Consider the following 23,409-nt stretch of genomic DNA (forward strand, 5'->3'; position numbering starts at 1 on the left):
TCACTCCCTCTTTCCCATCACACAGCTTCGACTGTCTCCAGACCTGCCATAGCATCCCCCTCACAGAGGCTGGCAAAGATTAGGCGGCGAAAGAGAAAGACACGGGACGAGATGATCGCTGAAGTTATGGGGTGCTCCTGAGCTGAGGCGGACCAGCAGAGCCAGTGGAGGGAGACCCTCTCTCAGCAGCAGCGCTCACACAGCGAACGGGAGGAGAGGTGGCGTGAGGAAGACAAGCAGGCGACTCAAATGCTGCTTGGACTAATGAGGGAGCAAACGGACACACTCCGGCGCCTTGTGGATGTTCTGCAGGACCGCAGCCAGGAGGACAGAGCCCCCCCGCAGTGTATCTGCAACCGCCCTCCCCCGCCACAAAGTCCCATACCTCCCGTCACCCAAAGTAACCAGAAGGAGTGGCGCCAGGGGCCGTGAAAACTGTCACTGCACCCCAGCAGAGTGCTCAAGTACCCAAAAGCTCTCATACCCTAATTTTTGAGAATTCCTTCCCTTCCTGACTCACCGTAGCCCCAATCCCAGTTTCATCCCCTGACTGTCTGGTTAATTATTAAAAATACTTTGCTGTTAATTACTGTTTCCCTCATGTTTTTTTACACAACGCTGCATTTGAAGGGGTGGGTGGGGAAGGGGATAGGGTATTGCATAGGACAGTCACCTTTAGCAGGGTACAGAGACGGGGGCAGGATCAGCAGCAGGTCACACACACAGTGCAGTCAGTAGGCACCCTGGTCGGTATGGGAGGTGGTTTGCAGGTTCTGTGTGGGTGGGGGGGGGGTACGTGACTTTGTAGCGGGGGAGGGGTGTTACAGATCTCATGCAACGGTCCCTGTCCTGGACCACAGAGCCACGCAGCAGAGGAATCTGTATCCGTCCTCCCCCGCCGCAAGGCCACATAGCCCCCGCACACAGAGTCCCAAAAAGGAGGGATGGCAGGCTCCGTTGAAACAACCAGTCCGGCACTGCGGACCGCTCTGGGAGCAGGAGCCTGTCATTCCTCGAGTTTAGAGGCGGTCTTTACATCACCACACACCCTACCCAGCACAGTCTGCGTGCCAGTTTCAACCCTTTAACGCAAAGTCATCAATAAAGAAACCTTTGTAAAGTCACAGTGGACCATCTGATTTATTTTTAAATGTGTGTTGGAAGTGGGGGAAGCGGGGTGGACGGGGTATGTAACTGCAGATGCTAGTCAACAGTAACTTGGTAAAGAAACAGGGGCAGGTTCAGCTTCTCTGTAAAGAAACTGAACAGTCACAGGTCACGCTGCTCGCTGGTACTTGAAGAGTTCCTTGTCGCTGTGCAAGGCGCCTGCACAGAGCTTCACGAGCCAGGGCATTAGCGGGTAGGCTGGGTCCCCGAGGATCACTATAGGCAGCTGCACATCCCCAAGAGTTATTTTGTGGTCCGGGAAGAAACTACCTTCCTGCAGGCGTCTAAACAGATGAGATTTCCTGAAAACACGCGCGTCATGAACCTTGTCCGGCCACCCGACGTTGATGTTGGTAAAACGTCCCCCATGCTCCACCAGTGCTCGCAGCACCATTGAAAAGTAGCCCGATTTCTCAGCAGCTGACTGTGGAAGAGGTGGATGATAAAGTGCGAGGAGTTGACAACGGCCATAACTGCCGCGGGCTCCGTGCTCGCAGTGCTGTGGCGCCTGCGCTGTCACTGAGCAGAAAAGTGCACGAACAGATTGCCCGCAGGCGCTTTCGGGGAGGGAGGGAGGGCGGGCGTGATTGACGGTTCAATGATGACAGTTACCCAAAACCACTCTCGACACATTTTTCCCCCAGCATGCATTGGGGGGAAATCCCAGAATTCCAATGGGCAGCGGGGAGTGTGGGAACTGTGGGATAGCTTCCCACAGTGCACCGCTTCCAAATTCGACGCTGGCCCTATTACTGTGGACTCACACAGTCGAATTAGTGTTTTTAGTGTGGATACACAAATTCGACTTCATAAGGTCGATTCCACAAATTCGACTTAAGTTGATTTGAAATAGTCCTGTAGTGTAGACATACCCTAAGATGCCACAAGTACTCCTGTTCTTTTTGCGGATACAGACTAACACAGCTGCTACTCTGAAACCTGCATAGTTCAGCATATTCATAAATGATCTGGAATATGGGGTGTTGTGAGTTAACAAAGTTTGCAGGCTATGCAAAATTACTCAAGATAGTTAAGTCCAAAGCAGACTGTGAAGAGTTACAAAGGGATCTGACAGAATTGAGTGACTGGGCAACAAAATGGCAGATGAAATTCAGTGTTGATAAATGCAAAGTAATGCACGTTGGAAAAAATAATGCCAATTATACGTACAAAATGTACATTAAGAAAGAGATCTTGGAATCATTGTGGATAGTTCTCTGAAAACATCCGCTCAGTGTGCAGCAGCAGTTAAAAAAGCTAAAAAAAGGTAAGAAGTGTTAGGGAAAGGGATAAATAATAAAACAGAAACTATAATGCCACTATCTAAATCCATGATACATCCACATCTTGAATACTGAATGCAATTCCATTCATCCCATCTCAAAAAAGATAAATTAGAATGGGAAAAGGTGCAGAGAAGGGAAACAGAAATGTCCGGGGTATGGAACAGCTTCTATATGAGGAGAGTTTGAAGAGACTGGGACTGTTCAGTTTAGAAAAGAGATTATTAAGGATGGATATGCTAGAGGTCTATAAGATCATGACTGGTGAGGAGAAAGTTAATAAGGAAGTGTTATTTACTCCTTCTCATAACACAAGAACTAGAGGTCACCCAAAGAAGTTAATAGGCAACAGGTTTAAAACAAATACAGTGAAGTACTTCTTCACACAATGCACAGTCAACCTGTGGAACTCGTTGCCAGGGAATGTTGTGAAGGCCAAAAGTATGAGTTCAGAAAAAGAATGAGATAAGTTCATGGAGGATAGATTCATCAATGGCTGTTAGCCAAGATGATCAGGGACTCGACCCTATGTTCTGGGTGTGTCTCAAATGCGGACTACCAGAAGCTGGGACTGGACGATGGGATGGATTAGTCAAAATTACCGTGTTCTGTTACTTTCCTCTGAAGCACCTGGTATAGGCCACTGTTGGAAGACAGGATACTGGGCTAGATGAACCATTGGTCTGACCCAATATGTCTGTTCTTATGTTATTGTCATAGGCCTTGTAACATGGCAGGATTTGCTGCATAGGAGTTAAGATGAGACAGTGTTTCAGACAAGTTGTTATGACTGGGATTTTCAGCAGAGGACTTCAGGGTCACAATATTTCCTGCAGGGGAAGAGATTATTCAGGTCCTTCTATAATAATTTGGATTGACTGCAAGGAGAAGGCACTCCTGCAGTAGATTCACAGGGAGGATCTGCTGCTACTTTTTGTTTCAGTGTCAAGAATGGCTTGATAGCTGCTGCTTTTCTGTGGCTGTAGGTTTAGTCATGGCAGGCACATAATCTATTCCTGGATGGATTTTGAATGCAATTTGTTCCTTTATAGTTAAGAGCACATTCAGCAGTCAGTTCAACAGAGCTCCATTAAAGCCCTTTTACCCTGCTGCATGAAATCACTGCCCACTCCTCCCAACCCTTATATAAGTGGTACCTCAGTGCAGTAGGAGTCAATCTATAACCTAGTGGTTAATCTGCTACCTTGCAGCAGACCCTGCCCTTAACCTGGTGGCTAATACTATATGCTACTATCTGGCAAACTAGAGTTCAGTTCCTATTCCTGATAATAATACTTTCCATTTGTATATTATCTTTTATTTAAGAGTCTTAATGTCAGGCTCTATTCTGAGAAGTAATTATGAAAATGGATAGCCCTGTAGCTTAGTTGTTAGTATTCTGTGCAGAATGTAGGAAGCCCTACAATGCTCAAACCACTGAGTTATCCCTCCCCCTGTTGAAATTAGCATCTAAATTAGCTGTTACCCCTCAAGAATGAGATCTTGGAGTTATCATGAATAAGTCTCTGAAAACATCTGCTCAATGTGTGACGGTAGTCAAAAAAGCTAACAATATTAGAAACCATTAGGAAAGCGATGGATAATGAGACTGAAAATATCATAATGCCACATATAAAACCATGGTATACCCACACCTTGAATACTGGGTGCAGTTCTGGTTGCCCCAAAAAAGATGTATTCAAGTAGGAATAGGAAGAAGTACAGAGAAGGGCAACAAAAATGATTAGGAGTATGGCACAGCTTTTGTACGAGGAGAGACTAAAATGACTAGGTCTGTTCAGCTTAGAAAAGAAATGGCTAAGGGGGGATATGAGACAAGTCTGTAAAATCATGAGTGGGTGGGAGAAAGTGAATAAGGAAGTGTTATTTACTCTTTTCACATAACACATGGATTAGCGGTCACCCAGTTAAATTAATAGATAACAGGTTTAAAACAAACATAGTATTTCATCATACCATGCACAGTCAACCAGTGGCACTTGTTGCAAGGAGATGTTGTGAAGGCCAAAATTATAAATGGGTTCAAAAAAGAATGAGATAAGTTGATGGAGGGTAGATCCATCAATGGCAATCAGCCAAGATGGTTAGGGATGCAACCTCATGCTCTGGGTTTCCCTAAATCTGTGACGGCCAGAAGCTGGGACTGGATGACAGGGGATGGATCACTCAATAAATTGCTGTATTCTCTTCATTCCCTTTGAAGCACCTGGCACCATCCACTGTCAAAAGAGAGAATACCGGGATGGATGGACCATTGGTCTGACCCAGTATAGCCATTCTTATGTTTTTAAATTGGTGAGTGAGTGAGTGTGTGTGTAGATCTGTAAGGTGCCTCCATGGTGAATGTTGCTACTTATTTCCCTTTACAAGCTTGATTTTTTTGTTCCTTTTTAAAAAGAATTCAATTAGAATTTTTGAGCTGTGGCTAATGGACAATTTTTGTCTAAATGCGAAGTAATTTGGACAAACCATTTGAAGGTGAGGGAGCCAGGAAAAATTGCTTTCACTTATGTTTGGAATTTGTTTTGTACATTTTTGATCTCCTGAACACCTTGTCTAAGGACCTTTCAATGAGAGGTATCAGAGAATATCAGGGTTGGAAGGGACCTCAGGATGACTATGATATTCTATGATTCAATTCTGTGATCTAGTCCAACCCTCTGCTCAAAGCAGGACCAATTCCCAACTAAATCATCACAGCCAGGGCTTTGTCAAGCCTGACCTTAAAAACTTCTAAGGAAGGAGATTCCACCACCTCCCTAAGTAACCCATTCCAGTGCTTCACCACCCTCCTAGTGAAAAAGTTTTTCCTAATATCCTCCCCCAACCTAAACCTCCCCCACTTCAACTTGAGACCATTACTCCTTTTTCTGTCATCTGTTACCACTGAGAACAGTTAGGTCCATCCTCTTTAGAACCCCTTTCCAGGTAGTTGAAAGCAGCTATCAAATCCCCCTTCATTCTTCTCTTCTGCAGACTAAACAATCCCAGTTCCCTCAGCCTCTCATCAGAAGTCATAGAATCATAGAATCTCAGGGTTGGAAGGGACCTCAGGAGGTCATCTAGTCCAACCCCCTGCTCAAAGCAGGACCAAACCCAACTAAATCATCCCAGCCAGGGCTTTGTCAAGTCTGACCTTAAAAACCTCTAAGGAAGGAGATTCCACTACCTCCCTAGGTAACCCATTCCAGTTCTTCACCACCCTACTAGTGAAAAAGTTTTTCCTAATATCCAACCTAAACCTCCCCCTCTGCAACTTGAGACCATTACTCCTTGTTCTGTCATCTTCTACCACTGAGAACAGTCTAGATCCATCCTCTTTGGAACCCCCTTTCAGGTAGTTGAAAGCAGCTATCAAATCCCCCCTCATTCTTCTCTTCTGCAGACTAAACAATCCCAGTTCCCTCAGCCTCTCCTCATAAGTCATGTGCTCCAGCCCCCTAATCATTTTTGTTGCCCTCCGCTGGACTTTCTCCAATTTATCCACATCCTTCTTGTAGTGTGGGGCCCAAAACTGGACACAGTACTCCAAATGAGGCCTCACCAGTGCTGAGTAGAGGGGAATGATCACATCCCTTGATCTGCTGGAAATGACCCTACTTATACAACCCAAAATGCCATTAGCCTTCTTGGCAACAAGGGCACACTGTTGACTCATATTCAGCTTTTCGTCCACCGTAACCCCTAGGTCCTTTTCTGCAGAACTGCTGCCCAGCCATTCGGTCCCTAGTCTGTAGCAGTGCATGGGATTCTTCTGTCCTAAGTGCAGGACTCTGCACTTGTCCTTGTTGAACCTCATCATATTTCTTTTGGCCCAATCCTCTAATTTGTCTAGGTCCCTCTGTATCCTATCCCTACCCTCCAGCGTATCAACCACTCCTCCCAGTTTAGTGTCATCTGCAAACTTGCTGAGGATGCAGTCCACGCCATCCTCCAGATCGTTAATGAAGATATTGAACAAAACCGGCCCCAGCACCGACCCTTGGGGCACTCCACCTGATACCGGCTGCCAACTAGACATGGAACCATTGATCACTACCCGTTGAGCCCGACCATCTAGCCAGTTTTCTATCCACCTTACCGTCCATTCATCCAGCCCAGACTTCTTTAACTTGCTGGCAAAAATACTGTGGGAGACTGTATCAAAAGCTTTGCTAAAATCCAGAAATAGTACATCCACTGCTTTCCCCTCATCCACAGAGCCGGTTATCTTGTCATAGAAGGCAATTAGGTTAGTCAGGCATGACTTGCCCTTGGTGAATCCATGCTGACTGTTCCTGATCACTTTCCCCTCCTTTAAGTGGTTCAGGATTGATTCCTTGAGGACCTGTTCCATGATTTTTCCAGGGACTGAGGTGAGACTGACTGGCCTGTAGTTCCCTGGATCTTCCTTCTTCCCTTTTTAAAAGATGGGCACTACATTAGCTTTTTTCCAGTCATCCAGGAACTCCCCATATCGCCATGATTTTTCAAAGATAATGGCCAATGGCTCTGCAATCTCATCGGCCAACTCCTTTAGCACCCTCGGATGCAGCGCATCTGGCCCCATGGACTTGTGCTCGTCCAGCTTTCCTAAATAGCCCCGAACTACTTCATTCTCCAAGTCATGTGCTCCAGCCCCCTAATCCTTTTTGTTGCCCTCCGCTGGACTCTTTCCAATTTTTCCACATCCTTCTTGTAGTGCGGGGCCCAAAACTGGACACAGTACTCCAGGTGAGGCCTCACCAATGTTGAATAGAGGGGAATGATCACGTCCCTCGATCTGCTGGCAGTGCCCCTAATTATACAGCCCAAAATGCCATTAGCCGTCTTGGCAACAAGGGTACACTGTTGACTCATATCCAGCTTCTCGTCCACTGTAACCCCTAAGTCTTTTTCTGCAGAACTGCTGCCTAGCCATTCGGTCCGTAGTCTGTAGCAGTGCATGGGATTCTTCCATCCTAAGTGCAGGACTCTGCACTTGTCCTTGTTGAAACTCGTCAGGTTTCTTTTGGCCCAATCCTCTTAATTTATCTAGGTCCCTCTGTATTCTATCCCTAGCTTCCAGCGTATCTACCACTCCTCCCAGTTTCGTGTCATCTGCAAACTTGCTGAGAGTGCAGTCCACGCCATCCTCCAGATCATTAATGAAGATATTGAACAAAAACGGCCCCAGGACCGACCCTTGGGGCACTCCGCTTGATACCGGCTGCCAACTAGACATGGAGCCATTGATCACTACCCATTGAGCCCGACAATCTAGCCAGCTTTCTGTCCACCTTATAGTCCATTCATCTAATCCATACTACTTTAACTTGCTGGCAAGAATAGTGTGGGAGACTGTATCAAAAGCTTTGCTAAAGTCAAGGAATAACACGTCCACTGCTTTCCCCCTCATCCACAGAGCCAGTTATCTCATCAAGTCAGGCATGACTTGCCCTTGGTGAATCCATGCTGACTGTTCCTGATCACTTTCCTCTCCTCTAAGTGCTTCAGAATTGATTCCTTGAGGACCTGCTCCATGATTTTTCCAGAGACTGAGGTGAGGCTGACTGGCCTGTAGTTCCTCGGATCCTCCTCCTTCCCTTTTTTAAAGATGGGCACTACATTAGCCTTTTTCCAGTCATCCGGGACCTTCCCCGATCGCCATGAGTTTTCAAAGATAATGGCCAATGGCTCTGCAATCATATCCGCCAACTCCTCTAGCACCCTTAGATGCAGCGCATCCAGCCCCATAGATTTGTGCTCATCCAGCTTTTCTAAATAGTCCCGAACCACTTCTTTCTCCACAGAGGGCTGGTCACCTCCTCCCCATGCTGTGCTGCCCAGTGCAGTAGTCTGGGAGCTGACCTTATTCATGAAGACAGAGGCAAAAAAATCATTGAGTACATTAGCTTTTTCCTCATCCTCTGTCACTAGGTTGCCTCCCTCATTCAGTATGGGGCCCACACTTTCCTTGACTTTCTTCTTGTTGCTAACATACCTGAAGAAACCCTTCTTGTTACTCTTAACATCTCTTGCTAGCTGCAACTTCAAGTGTGATTTGACCTTCCTGATTTCACTCCTGCATGCCTGAGCAATATTTTTATACTCCTCCTTGGTCATTTGTCCAGTCTTCCACTTCTTGTAAGCTTCTTTTTTGTGATTAAGATCAGCAAGGATTTCACTGTTAAGCCAAGCTGGTTGCTTGCCATACTTACTATTCTTTCTACACATCGGGATGGTTTGTTCCTGCAACCTCAATAAGGATTCTTTAAAATACAGCCAGCTTTCCTCGACTCCTGTAAGATCTCAGGAGTACTTGTGTACCAACTTGAAGGAAGGGAAGAGTGTATTTGTGAAGTTATTTGTCAACATCCTTCTTGAGTTGTTGACACCAGATCTGGACATAGTATTGCAGCAGTGGTAGTACTAGTGCCAATTTCCAAATACAGAGGTAAAATAAACTCTTTTCTTCTACTTGAGATGCCCCTGTTTATTTATCCCAGGATGGCATTAGCTTTTTTGGCTTTTTTTCAGAATCACTGCTTCCCAGGATAGAGTCCCCCATCCTGTAAGTTCTTTATTCCCAGATGTATATATTTACATGTAGCCATATTGAAATGTATACTGTTTGCTAAGCGATCCAGATTGCTCTGAAGCAGTAACCTGTCTTTTTCATTATTTACCACTCCCCCAAATTTTTGTGTCATCTGCAAACTTTATCAGTGATGATTTTATTTTTTCTTCCAGGTCACTGATAAAAGATGTCAGATAGTGTAGGGCCACTGGAAACAGACCTGCCCAATGTTCATTTCTCATTTACAGACACATTTTGAGACCTATCATTTAGACAGCGTTTAATCCATTTAATGTGTGCCATGTTAGTTTTATATTGTTCTAGTTTTTAATCAAAATGTCATGCTGTATCAAGTCAAGCACCTTACAGAAGTCTACATATATTACTTCAACACTATTACATTTATCAACCAAACTTGTAATCTCGTCAAAAAAAAGATATCAAGTTAGTTTGACAGGATCTGTTTTCCATAAGCCCATGTTGATTTGAATTAATTACATTGCCCTCACTGAGTTCATTATTAATCAAGTCCCTTATCAGCTGCTCTATTATCTTGCATGGGATCAATGTCAGGCTGACAGGCCTATAATTACTTAGGTCATCACATTTATCCTTTTTTAATATTAGCACATTTGCTTTCTTCTGGAACTTCTCCAGTGCTCCAAGACTTATTGAAAAATCAATATTAACTGTCCAGCAAATGCCAGAGCCAACTCTTTTAAAACTCTTGGATGCAACTTATCTGAACCTGCTGATTTAAAAATGTCTGACTTTGCAGGATGTTAAACAGAAGCTACTAGAGTTATTAGTGGAATAAAAAGAGTGTTATCACCATATGATGAGACTGCATCACTTCTGTTCCCCCCCAATACAAATTCAAATTTGTATTGAACATCTCAGCCTTTTCTGTATTATTATTGATAATTCTACTATTTCCATCTAATAATGGAGTAGTATCTTTGTGAGGATTATTTTTGTTCCTAATATATTTAAACAATTCTTTATTGTTCTTAACTCTGTTGGGTGTAGATTTCTCCTAGTGTTCCTTCAGCAGCCAACATAGCAGAGACACTGGAGGGAGGCTGATGCATCTCTGGTGTTATCTACAGAGTAAAAGTGTAGAGCTTAAGTAGCTTAGGTGCCTGATCTGTGTTTTTCAATTCTTGCCAATATTTGATTTTCTTTTAAATTTAATCTTAACTCTGAATTTTGTGGGTTTCTCATAGCTGTTTGATAAATACAAAGTTCTTGTGTAAGGATTTTAACCTTTCTTTACAAAAATACTCTCAGTTTTGGCTTATCAACATTTTTTCTCACTCTGAAACATTCTCCAAAGGGAAGGAGTAGAAGTGCTGAAGTTTGAGACATCTAAATTAAACTGGCAGATATACTGTAATAAATAATCCTGCACAGGTCCTGGGGGATAGTCTGGATGGGGCCCTGTCATAGGTCTTACCCCCACTCTGAACTTTGGGGTACAGCTGTGGGGACCTGCATGAACACCTCTAAGCTTAACTACCAGCTTAGATCTGGTCTCGCTGCCACCATCCAGATTTCTGAGTTATCTGGAAAACTCTCTTCCCCCCCAAAAACCTTCCCCTCCCTGGGTAGCCTTGAGAGACTCCTCCACCAAGTCCCTGGTGAACACTGATCCAAATCCCTTGGATCTTAAAACAAGGACAATTTAATCATCCCCGCTCCTTTCCCCCACCAATTCCTGGTGAGTCCAGATCCAATCCCCTTGGATCTTAAACCAAGGAAAAATCAATCAGGTTCTTAAAAAGAAGACTTTTAATTAAAGAAAAGAAAAGTAAAAGAAAAAAACCTCTGGGAGACAGCATACCAGCTGATCTCACAGACAACAGATTTAAAACACAGGATGTTCCCCTGGGCAGAAACCTTAATACACACAAGAATACCCAATTTGATAATTCCCCTAATTACACAAAAACAAGTTACAAAAGAAAATAAACATAAACCTATTTATTCCTTTCGAAAATTTACTACTCTGATAAGAGGCTGGTTCCTTGATCTTTTTCACTCTGGCTGAAACTGAAACTGACTCTAAACAAAGGAAACTTCCCTCCTTCCTTTTGAAACATCTTGTTCCCCCATTAGTTCCTCTGGTCAGGTGTCAGCTAGGCTAGGTGAACTTCTTAACCCTTTGCTGGTAAAAGAGGCATTAACCCTTAACTATCTGTTTATGACAGGCCCCAATCTATTTCCTCTAACTTCCAGGATTCCAGACCTTTTACCTAAATACATAGACATTTAATGTTTGTTGACTGAAATACCGTGTGGCTTATAGAAACCAGAACTACTGACATTAGCCCTCTTCTTTCCCCCTCCCTTGCACAGCAAGCATGAGGCTCCTGGAAGCAACTCCAAGGCAGAGGGCAGGAGCAGCACATGGCAGTTGGGGGAGGGACAGCTGAACTGCGGGCAATTAATAGCTTGCTGGGTGGCTGCTGCACAGGGAACTTAAGGGAGCGGGGAGCTGATAAGGGAGCTGACGGTCCACCCTGTTTCCAAGGCTGCTCCCCCCGCCCCCCCCAAAGCAGTGGACAAAGCAGGCAGCTGCCAAATAACGTTACAAGGGAGCATTGCACAACTTTAAACGATCATGTTCCCTAATTGATCAGCAAGGTAACATCGAAATAATGTTAACCGGGATGACTTTAAGTGAGGAATTACTGTATAACAACACCACACACCCTGTTGTGGTTTATTGGAAGTTGTTCCTTATCTTTAACTATGTGTCTCCATAATAAAGCAAGAACACAATTCCCATTCCTAGGCTATGCAGAAAAGAAACTCAATGTAAGATTTAAGGCAGGGGTAGCAAACTAGCTCCAGATAATGCTAGTGTGGACCATGACTGTTCTTGTCTTTAACAGGGTGCTTTCAGGTCAGCTTAGGTCTCAAATTTATATTCTTTTATTAAATTGATCAATGGAAATGTTTCTGTGCTTGGTTTTATTCCAGTGGAAGCAGTGTCCAGTGTCAGATTGAGATGTTGAAAGAGAAAGTGCTGGAACAAACTGATATATTAAAGAGCAGCAAGGCCTCCATTCTCATCTTCCTTGACCTTTGACATGGTCAAGCACTCTGTACTTTTTAAAATCCTGTCCTCTGTTGGCTTTTCCTGCTTCTCTTCCTGCCTGTTCAATCCCTCCTTTGGCAACTCATTTGGTTCAGTAAATGGGCCTTTGTGTAAATGAGAATCAGACTCAGAGTTTGGAAGGATAAATTCTTAGGCTTTAGATTACAATGTCACGGACTCACAGATCGTGCCCACTCATGGCCTAGTACGGTCCGTGGGGGGTGCCTCTTTCAGTGAGACAGCCCTTTTTGGGGGTCCACTCTCTCTCAGGGTCAGGCCCCTCCACCTCCTGGAGCCGCACCTCTCTGAGCCTTAGCACGCCTGTCTTTCGCTGTGGGCCCCCTCAGGGAGTCCACGCGCTCTGGACCCCCCGGGCCTCCTCATCCCTGAAGGGGTTGATGCAACCCTGTTCTCTAGACCGGAGTGACTCTCAGCCAGCATAAAACAGGAAGGTTTATTGAGAGTTGAACACAGCACAGGAAACTCTCAGGGCCTCAGGCCTGGCCTCCCTCAGCACAGCACATCCCAGTTTCCCCTGCATCCAGGTGGGCTCTGCCTGCTCCCCCTCTCCAGCCCAGGCCCCCCTGCTTCCCAGCTGGGCCTCCGATATCCCCAGCCCCAAGCCCCGCCTCTGTCCGTTGTCTTCTCTCCAGGTAAACAGGGTCGTAAACAGGATGGCCTGGGTCTCCTCTCCTCTCAGCCCTCCTCTGGCTGGAACCGGCTGGTCAGGTCACCGGGGTCCTCTCTTCGCAGCCCATTGTCCTCCCACTGGCCAGTCCTGAGCTGGGTCTCCAGGTCACCAGGTCACCAGTCGCTGGGGTCTCCATCCTCCAGGCCATCGGCCGGGGTCCCAAGTTCCCTCTCCGGTCCTCTGTAACAACAAACTCTCTCTCCCCTCACCTTGTTAAATCAGTAATACCCGGGCACACTGAGTCCCACTCCCTCTGCATGCAACCCACTGGAAAACACAGAAAACCCAAGAAAACCCCCCACTTCGTCACACAATAGGAAAAAACTTCCCCTGCAACACAGTGCAGAGTTGTTGCCTGCAAACCCAAGAGTTTATTTACCAGTGCCTTGTTCAGTCCAGTTTTAAATAGCTTCTGAAATAGTATCCCAAGGGGACTGGTAGAAATCTCATAATTTGAGTTAATGTCGCTATTTACAAATTACCTGACACTGAGTCTACATTTTCTTTAGTTTCATTCTATTGCTCTTCATCCTCCCGATACCACCGTGCACAATCCTGTTTGCTTGATTCTCATTCGTGTTGGTTACAATATGCTGTAGTGCATATAATCACTGTAGTTGATAACTCTTAGTCAAGATTTTTACAAACTGTGTATCTTAAGTTCTTTACCTTTCCTCATAAATTGGTCCCTGAAAATCATTTGCTGCACAAGCACAGCAGTTGTCCTGCACTCCTATATATGGTGGGTACCAGTTTGTGCCAAGGAAATATGAAAGAATACAGGTCAGGAAAGAGAAGAAATTGGGACATAATTCTTTCATTCCTTCTGTGATCTAATTCTTGGGGGTACATCCTGATAAGAGACTAGATGCTGTGGTGATGAACACATTAGTAACTTCTGGATAGAAGTGCTCAGTTGACTGAAAAAGTAGCAGAGCAGAAATTGTGTATGAGATGACCAATGTGCAAGTAGGTTAGGGTTCCCTATTTTAACCAGACTGCTTGGTCCCCATCTAGATTAACATCCTGAGAAGACAGCAACGCATGATCAAAAACCGGGAGTCAGCCTGCCAGTCACGCAGGAAGAAGAAAGAATACATGTTGGGGCTGGAGGCCAGGCTGAAGGCTGCCTTACTGGAGAATGAGCAGCTCAAGAGAGAGAATGGCTCACTGAAGAGACAACTGGAGGAATTGGTGTTAGAGGTAAGAAGTGTTTGTGGAAGGACAAAATCTATGCAGTGCTTTGCTTAGAACAGCACCGTAATGAACTTGTGTTGGTAAAGGCATCATAATGGCACGTGCCAACAACTGGGGGGCAATAGGGATGGCTGTTATGGACCTCTATCTGCTATTAGCTTAAAATAATGCACATGTTCATCATGTTCCCCCTTCCTTTTCTCTCACCTGCTGGTCTGGAGCCAGAGTCCCTATGTCAGCATGCTGTCCAGATACATTGCTAGATGCATCATTTCTGAATTACATTTGTTTACTTACCCAACTAATTACCATTGTTAATTAAATTGACATTTGAAGGAAACTCCACACTGAATTAAGTGATGTGCTTCTCACATGCAGTTATGCTCCCTCCATGCCACCATTCAGAATTGTTGGCATAGAAGCCTAGAGTGATGCTAGAAGGGTCCACTGTGATCATGTGCTTGATCCTATATAACATAGGCCACAGAACTTTAACAGGATAAGTCCTAGAGCATATATTTTTAGAAAAATACCCAATCTTGATTTTAAAATTGTCACCCCATCCCTATGCTGCTCTTTGTTCTTTCCCCATATGCCTGGGAGGGTGTTTCTGCTTCTCAAGCAATAATTGCATCAGAAAAGAACCAAGTGACAGTCCTAGTCGGTTTCCCTTTATTCTCCTGCTTGGTCATGCTGTGTGCAGGAGCAGCACTAGCGGGAGCCTCTGCTCTCGCTGGCATGGAAGAAGGGAGCAACGATCTGCAGAACAATTTCAGGATTGCAGATTTCTGTGGGATAGCTTCCAAATGTTAACCCCGCTACATAATTCCCATTATAATTCACTTCAGTTTCCTCTAGCAACTGTCTGCGGAAAAGAGATTATTCCGGAGACTTCCTTAAACACCTCATTCTCCATCAAGGTGTCTTTATTTCAGATCAAATCCATTAAAGGTGACTAAAAGAGGGGCTGAAAAAGCAAGTGTTAGACTGGCCTTCGTAGTATTTAAATGTGTGAAGAAGGCCTGGAAAACTCTCCCTTTCCTCAATTTTTTTCACTTTAAAAATATCCAGGCTTGTCTTCCCTGTTATACTACATGCACCTCATTCCTGGAACACCCAGTGTTGTGGATTGGGAACTCATAGCTTTAAATGTAAGAGCTAAAGTAGTTGAATCTTAAATCAAAGAGCTTTTCTTCTACTGATTGACAGGCATTTGAGCTACATGAAGCTGATTAAAAATCACTTCCCCTTCAATTAGAAGCGGGAAAGAAAGGAAGAGTAGACCCGTGGTCAGGATACTACCTGAGGCATAGGCTTTGTCTACACTACACATCTTTTAATGACATGGCTGGGTCATTACAGCTGTGCCGCTAGAAGTCGTGCAGTGTAGCCGCTGTTTGTTGGCTCTCCTGCTGACATAAAACTTCCACCCCCAACAAGTGGCATTCATGCTGTTTACTCTGGTGTTTGTCATGGGAAAATTGTGGGATTTTTTGGTGTGGGGGTGAGGTTAACACCTCTGAAAGATAAAAGTTTTGTCATTCAATTGCCAGTGTAGACACAGCCTTAGGAGAAATGGGTTCAATTCCCGGCTCTGCCACAGACTCCCTGATGGCCTTGGGGAAGTCACTCTGTACCTCATCTTTCCATCTGTACAGTGGGGATAATACTACTGCCCTGTTTCAAGGGGAGGACTAATATATTACAGACTCAGGTGTTCAGATACTATGGTGACGGGAGACAGATAAGAGCCTTAGATAAATTTATTAGTGTTAATTCCTTGTTGTAAACTATTGGTTCTCCAGTTGTCCATAGAAAATTTGGGTAGATGGGACTTGAATGCAATGTAAAAGAGGTCTAGATTTATTTTTAGAAAGGTCTGGCTGCATTCATACATCTTTATGAAAAAAGGGGAAACTCATTTTTATCTCTGCAGTTTTATGCTCTGCAAGTCATCCTTAATATAAAAGGCAACAACAGGAGTTAGTGTCTGAAATGCATTTGTGTTTTCAAATCCTCACTTACACTGAGTATGTGCTCTGTCTCCCTGTTTAGAACCAGAATCTTAAAATCCCCTCTCCAAAGAGAAGAGCTGTGTGTGTGATGGTGATATTGGCCTTTGTAATGTTGAACTATGGCCCATTCAGGTAAGCTACCTTCAAGCTCCCTTCATCCTCTCCCTATAACAATAGAATTAATTATTGATTTGAATCCATAGCCTTGGTTATCTGCCCTCCTCCCAGTTCATTTCTACCTAGATCTTTAATACGGTCTGTCTGGTGGTGGGAGGCCATGGGCTCACAGCATAGTTTTTTTCCTTTGCCATCTTCCACACTAAGAGGGCGCCTTAATAGCTGACATGTTACCATGGATAATAACAGAGTGAATGATACTGGGGGGGGGTATTCCACCTCCCCCCCCCCGTTCTTCTTTCTCCACTCTCTCAATTTTTGAAAGTTGGAGAAGCTTTGAAAAGTAATAGTGGAAAAAGGGACAGGGAGGACCTCTTGATATAATTTACTCTCTTGCATTCAGTGACAAAAGGGGAGAAAACAAATCCCAAGTTTCAAAATGATTTTGGTTTTCAAAAACAAGTGAAAATCTCAATTAAAAAAAAAGAAAAAAAAGACAAGTTCTGACAAAAAACGTAGTTTGTGAAACCCCATTTTTCCCTCTTTTTGGTCAAAATAAAATCCAGTTGTTTCTAGCTCCCTTACTTTGATACGATCAGTCTTAAAATTTGTCTCTTCTGTCAGCGTGTCAGCATCCCTTTCAGTTGAGCAAGTGGAGTTAGTTTAGAAGCAAAAATATTACTTCTGAGGGCATTCTGCACCAAAAAATTAAAAATTCTGCACACAATATTTTAAAATTCTACAAATTTTATTTGTCAGATAAATGTGGAGCTTCCAGCATGGCACTGGGGAGCATTGGCTGCACAGAGGTGGGAGATCACTGTGCAGACGCCGCCCCTCCCCCCGCATCCCTGGTACACGGACTCAGCAGTGAGGCTGCACACAACCCTGACACAGGGCAAGGACCGGGCCTGCCTCAGAAATACCCCAGGGTTCTTCCTCTCTGTGCCAGGTGCACCAGGTGTGGGAAGGCAGGCTCTATCCAAGTGTGGAGGTGCTTAGTATGGGGGATCCAGATGTGGGTTGAGAGGGTTCTGTGTGGGGAAACCTGAGTGTGGGCAGCTCAGGGGGGGATCCATTTGTGGGGGGATCTGGATGCACAGGGGCTTGTTGGGGGGGGGTTCTTGGTACAATAGTAATGGGACTCTGCAGGGTGGGGGTCTAGGTGAAGGTGGTTGGGGCTAAGCAAGGGGGGTCTGGGCATGGGGAGGATAGAGCTTGGCGGGGGGGGTCTGGATGTTGGGGCTTAGTTGGGGGTCCAGATGCTGGGGGAATACTCCATGTGCAGCTGGTTGGGGCTTGGGGTGGGGAGCCGTGTGTGGGTGGCTCGTCGGGGTGGTCCAGGTGAAGTGGGGTTCATCAGGGGGGTTCTGAGTGTCGGGGGGGTGAGGCTCAGCAGGAGGGTCTGCGTATGAGGGGGTCTGGATGCATGGGGGAGCAGGTCCCTGTACAGGGATCCCTCCCTTGCAGCTGAGGAGCTATGGGTGCAGGAAGTGGCAGGGAGTTTGCAGAGCTTCGTGCATCTGGGGGAAGAAATCTGGGAGTAAATCTGACCCAGCCCTGGATGCTGTGCACGGGAAGAGGAAGTCCCATCCTCCCCAGCCCAGCCAGGACTGGCAGCTGAGCCCGGCACAGGGTAGGAGCCACTAGAAGGGTCTTCCTCAGCCCCCCGCCCCACAGTGATTTACCTCTCTGCCAGCTGCCCGTGGCACCCAAAACATACTGCTGGGAAGGAGCACATGACCGCTCTTGTGGCTTCCCTTTGCTTTCCTATCAGGAAGTCATTTTTCTGCAGGGAAGCAAAGAAATCTGTAGGGGATATACATTCTGTGCATGCACAGTAGCGCAGAATTGCCCCAGGAGTATATAATAATGTATTTGTTCTACTATCATGGAACTTTTGTCTGGCTCTTTGCTGCTTCTCCATAAAGAGTCACAGTAGGCATTGCTTAAAATTGTGAGTTTCTCTTGTTTCCCTCCTCCATCATGGGCACATCCCTCATTACAGAAGGGCCAGACTTCTGGATATGTAAGTTATAGTCATAACTCTGTTTAGCCTTTTCTGACAATCTGATTTACAAAGTTCACATCATAATGGGAAAGCAATGCTGCAGAGAGAATGTTGTGAATTCCCTTTGACTGACTAGTTGCCTGTGGACCAAAAAATGTCCAGTTGAACATAAAGCATATACACTAATGCTTTTTAAGATGGGAATTGAAATTAATGTAGATAGCCAAGGGAGCCAGGGAAGGTCTTTTAGTAGAATACCCAGTGGGACACAGAGTGAGGGATCAGGAAAGAACTCCACTCCCTCCCAGGTCTATTATAAATAAATCTTTAGCATAATGGGGACAAAAACAGAGGTTTGTTTTTTGGGGTTTTTTTGGATTCTGGGATTACATCCCTGTTCACTAAACCTGGCTTTGGAAAGTAGGGCTCTGTCCTTTGTGGAACTCCTTCCTGCTCCCCAGGTGGAGCACTACAATAGACATCCAGTTGCTGTATACTGTATGTGCCCGTTCAGTACATGAAGAATCACCCTTAATGTAAGAGAGAGAGATTAGAAGAATCTGGATTTTCTTAAAAGGGTACTGCCAAGATGATCCTGTATTTGAAAATGAAATGTTTACCGACACCAGTTAGATTGTTAAAACTGAAATGACTTTAAACTCTAAGTGACTTGCCAGTATTGATGCTATCTCTCTTCACCTTCACTTCCCTCAATGTCAGCAGTGAAACTGGACAGGACAGTTTTGCTTATTTCTGATATTAAGCCCAGTTTGCTGCACATCAGTTGTTATATTTGTGATTCAGACACTGCGGGAAAAGGTTTAAAACCTGTACTTATCTTCAAACCACCTCATTTACATTGATTTTTAAAACTCTGAAAATACACATTTTCCCCAGTACATAAAATTTGGACCTACATTACTTGTTTTTGTGCCTTGAACATTTGACCAAATGAAGTTAGTTCTTTTGTGGCTGTGTATGCTATGGAAATGCTCATGGGCTTTATTTTATAAACACAGGACAGTTGCTGGATTTTCTGGCTTTTGTAGAACTTTATAGGTGTTTTGCATAGTGCCTACTGTGTGAATTCCTGCAATATTGTATGAATTTAAACCACATGTTTCACCCAGCAACTAAAAATAGAATGAATAGATTTATAATCTAATCTACAGAAAATCTACCAGGCAGGTTATAGAGAAGTAAAACAAGTCCTTTAAAACTCTTAAGTCCTGCCTCTTCAGACAGTGATTCTCTCAGACATTACAAGATAAGTGTTGGGGCTAATGAGTGCAGGAATGGGAGATATCCAAAGAAAGTATAGGTACTTTGGGAAGCAATGGGTGGTGATATAGAATATCGCACTATTAACTCATAAAGTTGAGCTCCTGACCACTTGTGATTGAAGAGCCCATGGCATTGTCTATAGCAGTAGGGAAGCTAATTCAGGTGCCCTGGCAACACTTCCAGTTTGAGTAATTACTTTCTGCCTCCTTAAATCTCAGTGTCGTTTTAGTTGCACAGGGTTTTCTACTTCCTGTCCTAAATTGGCATGTGGAGTTGCTATGTGCTGTTTAGCATGGAATACAGCAGCTGTTAGCCATGAATTAAGTAATGCCTGCATAGTTTATAAATTGCTTTGGGATCTTTTAGGGTGAAATGTGCTATAGAAATGGAAAATAATGGTTACAAAACAAGATACTGCTCTCTTCTGAGAGTTCGAAAGCTTTAAGAACAAACATTTTTGTGGGACTGAAGTCACTGCTGCCTTTGTGCTATGAGGGTTTGGGAATAATTCTGGCTGTATCTCTAAGTTTGAATATCAGTTTAGGGTGGATGGATGGTTTTTTTGGATGGGTTTGTTTTTTAATTAAACAAAAAATCTCCACCCTGGTGAGAGAATGCACATAAAAATATTCTTCTGCTTGGAAGGTGTAACAGGGTTGCACTCACCTCTCACAAGTGCTCCCTGGCCAAATGTGTGTGCCTGCACTCCCTCTCTGTTTGTGGTGGGTCTTTGGTGATTCAGCCTTCCAGCCAAGTCATACACAGTCTGGCTGTGACGTAAAAGCAACACAAACCCCTTTTGGGAACAAGTCCAACAGGGGCCTCTCTCAGTGCCCTCTCTGATGTGTCTCAGTTTGTCCCTGCTCTGGAATAGAGCAGTGCCTTAGGGCTCCTTCCCTGGAGGCAATGTCTTCGCCCTCTCAGGGCTTTTCTGGCCCCAGCTCTTAAGCTGGCCCACTACAGTTCAGTCCTCCAGTTTGTCTAGGTCACTCTGGACCCTATCCCTATCCTCCAGCATATCTACCTCTCCCCCTATCTTAGTGTCATCTGCAAACTTGCTGAGGGTGCAATTAATCCCATCATCCAGATCATTAATAAAGATGTTGAACAAAACCAGCCCCAGGACCGACCCTTGGGGCACTCCACTGGATACCGGCTGCCCACTAGACATTGAGCTGTTGATCACTACCCGTTGAGCCCGACAATCTAGCCAGCTTTCTATCCACCTTATAGTCCATTCATCCAATCCATACTTTTTTAACTTGCTGGCAAGAATACTGTGGATCCAACAAAAATAATGTGGTGCACTCCTGCTTCTTGTGCTCCCACCACAGAGAGGTCCAAGAAGCACTGCTTTGCTCCATCCAAGGGGGAGGAGAGTTTCTAGTCTTGCACCCAGTTCCTAACTCTTTGGTGGTATACGTGGTCATGGAGAGATCCAGGCTGCAACATCCAACAACTACTCCCTCAGACATGGGTGCCAAATGGCTCGATCTCCAGGGATCAAAGGACTTCTCCTCCACCTCTCTCCAATTCACGATTTCAAATTACCAGGCTTTTCAAGTTAATATGATTTAACCAATTATACAAAGGTTTTAGAATTCAAAGACAAACTACCTCAGGAAAATGGAGCCCACTTCCAGTCCTTAATTGATGAGGGCAAACTGGTGGCTAAGATTTCCTTCCAAGCTATAGAAGATGTTACAGACACTGCATCCAGAGGGATGGCTACAGTCATTCCTGGTTACAGTCCTCAGGTTTCTCTAGGGAGGTGCAGAATACCATGTGGGATCTGCCCTTCAATACAGTTAGTCTCTTCCATAAGAAGACAGCTGATTCTGTCCACCCCGTCAAGGACTTGAGTACAGCTTTTTGCTCACTGTACATCTATATTCCTTCCCCTAAGAGAAAGCGTCACAGGCAGGGATACAGAGCAAGACCACCTCCTCAACCTTTTTACCACCAATTCCTTTGTAAATGACAGAGGGTGCACAAGCCCAGACACACAGTGCCTGTGACATCCTTTGCCACCCCTCACTCCAACCCTCAATCAAAGAATTTCTTTTGATGGGACTGTTAAGACTTGTGTCCCTTTACTGATGCCACATCATTCCCCCCCCCCCTTTCAGTTTTTTGGAGGCTGCCTTACCCAGTTTGCCTGAAACTGGAGGGCCCTAACAGTCGACAAATGTGTACTGGAAAGTATTCATTGTGGCTATCTGATCAAGTTTCTGTCAACTCCTACCCACAAACCCCCTTCTTGGTTCCTTTTCAGGGACCAATCTCACAAGGAAATTGTCTATCAAGAAGTGGACTCCATATCCCCATCAGGGAAAAGGATTCTGCTCCCCATAATTCTTAATTTCCAGACAGAATGGGGGATGGAGGCCGATTCTGGACCTACAGCGACTAAATATGTTCATCCAAAAATTAAAATTCCACATGGTCATATTTTCATCAATAATTTCCTCCCTAGAGGAAGGCACATGGTTTGCGGCTCTCCATATGAAAGACACATACTTTCACATTAACATTTACCCATACTATAAGTAGATGCTTATGGGCAGACGAGCTGAGGGCTTCAGTAGATCTGTGAATCAGAACTGTCTTGGCCAGCTGGGCACAATAAGGATGACTCAAGCGCTGTCATGATAGATTTTCCATAGAACCTGTGGTATTAATGGGATTGGAGAGAAGGCATATCAGTTCCTCAGGTTCCTCTTTGGTCAAGACCATTGCCAATTCAGGGTCCTTCCATTAAGTCTAGCTAAAGCACCCAGAGTCTTTACGAAAGCTTTTGTCAGTGGTGGCAGCTTGGATGAGAAGAAATGGGTTCACCATCTTCCCATACCTCAACAACAGGCTCCTAAAGGGCATATCGTACAAGCAAGTCAATTTGGCAACCCATTTCCTTCTTTGCCTGCTTCCTTCTCTAGTAATTTGTATTGATCACGAGAAGTCTTTGTTGACCCCCACAAAGTCCACATTCTTCATTTGAGTGACCTTGGACTTGACCACAGCACAGAACTTATCTACCTCTTGAGAGATTCCATGTTATGGGTGCTCTCATAAACCAGGTCACCCTCAAGCCCCAGACTTCAGTCAGATCATGCCTGCCTCCTCTCGGCCATGTGGCCTCATACACACATCTGACACCATTTGCCAGGCTCCATCTCCATTGTCAGCAAACCTGGCTTGTCTGTTCACCATAAAGGGCAACATCAATGCCAAAGTGACAATTCCTTCCAAGGGTCTGGACTCTTATTTGGTGAACAAAACTGGAGAACGTTTGCATGGGGATCACTTTCCTCACACCGATATCCGAGACAACCATCATTACCAAAGCCTCCCTCTTAGGTTCGGGTGCTCATATGGATGATCATGCTGTACAAGGCATCTGGACCCTTTCAGAGTCCAGGATGCATAATTATTAGAACTGAGAAAAGTCCTTTGGCCCTGCAAAGCCTTCCTCCCCCTCATCTGATCTTGACATATCCAAATAGTGTCGGACCAGTGGACAACTGTCTTCTATATGGTGATAGTGACTGTGAAATGCTCAGGGAGATTAGAGAGGTTATAAAAATAAAATACTCAATAATAATGGGGGATTTCAACTATCCCCACATTGACTGGGTACGTCACCTCAGGACGGGATGCAGAGATAAAATTCCTTGACACCTTAAATGACTGTGTCTTGCAGTTAGTCCTGGAACCCACAAGGGGAGAGGCAATTCTTGATTTAGTCCTAAGTGGAGCACAGGATCTGGTTCAAGAGGTGAATATAGTTGGACCACTTGGTAATAGTGACCATAATATATTACATTTAACATCCTTGTGGTGGGGAAAACACCGCAGCAGCCCAACACAGTAGCATTTAATATCAGAAAGGGGAACTACACAAAAATGAGGATGTTAAACAGAAATTAAAAGGTACAGTGCAAAAAATGAAATCCTTGCAAGCTGCATGGAAAATTTGTAAAGA

At 44.8% G+C, this 23,409-nt stretch overlaps 1 protein-coding gene across 7 annotated transcripts in view; it reads left to right on the forward strand.

The window, feature by feature from the left end:
- Positions 1 to 23,409, forward strand: part of ATF6 (activating transcription factor 6) — a 366,260-nt gene that overhangs the window by 88,803 nt on the left and 254,048 nt on the right. For all 7 annotated transcript variants that reach the window (XR_005583814.1, XR_005583815.1, XM_039485531.1 and 4 more), the window contains 2 exons: positions 13,821 to 14,006; positions 16,056 to 16,147. Coding sequence is in view for 5 of the 7 variants with exons in the window: in XM_039485531.1 (XP_039341465.1) it covers positions 13,821 to 14,006; positions 16,056 to 16,147 (278 nt within the window). In the remaining 2 variants the exon portion in view is untranslated. The remainder of the gene's footprint in view (positions 1 to 13,820; positions 14,007 to 16,055; positions 16,148 to 23,409) is intronic.

Source organism: Mauremys reevesii, linkage group 8, assembly GCF_016161935.1.
Source record: "Mauremys reevesii isolate NIE-2019 linkage group 8, ASM1616193v1, whole genome shotgun sequence".
NCBI classification, from domain to species: domain Eukaryota; kingdom Metazoa; phylum Chordata; order Testudines; family Geoemydidae; genus Mauremys; species Mauremys reevesii.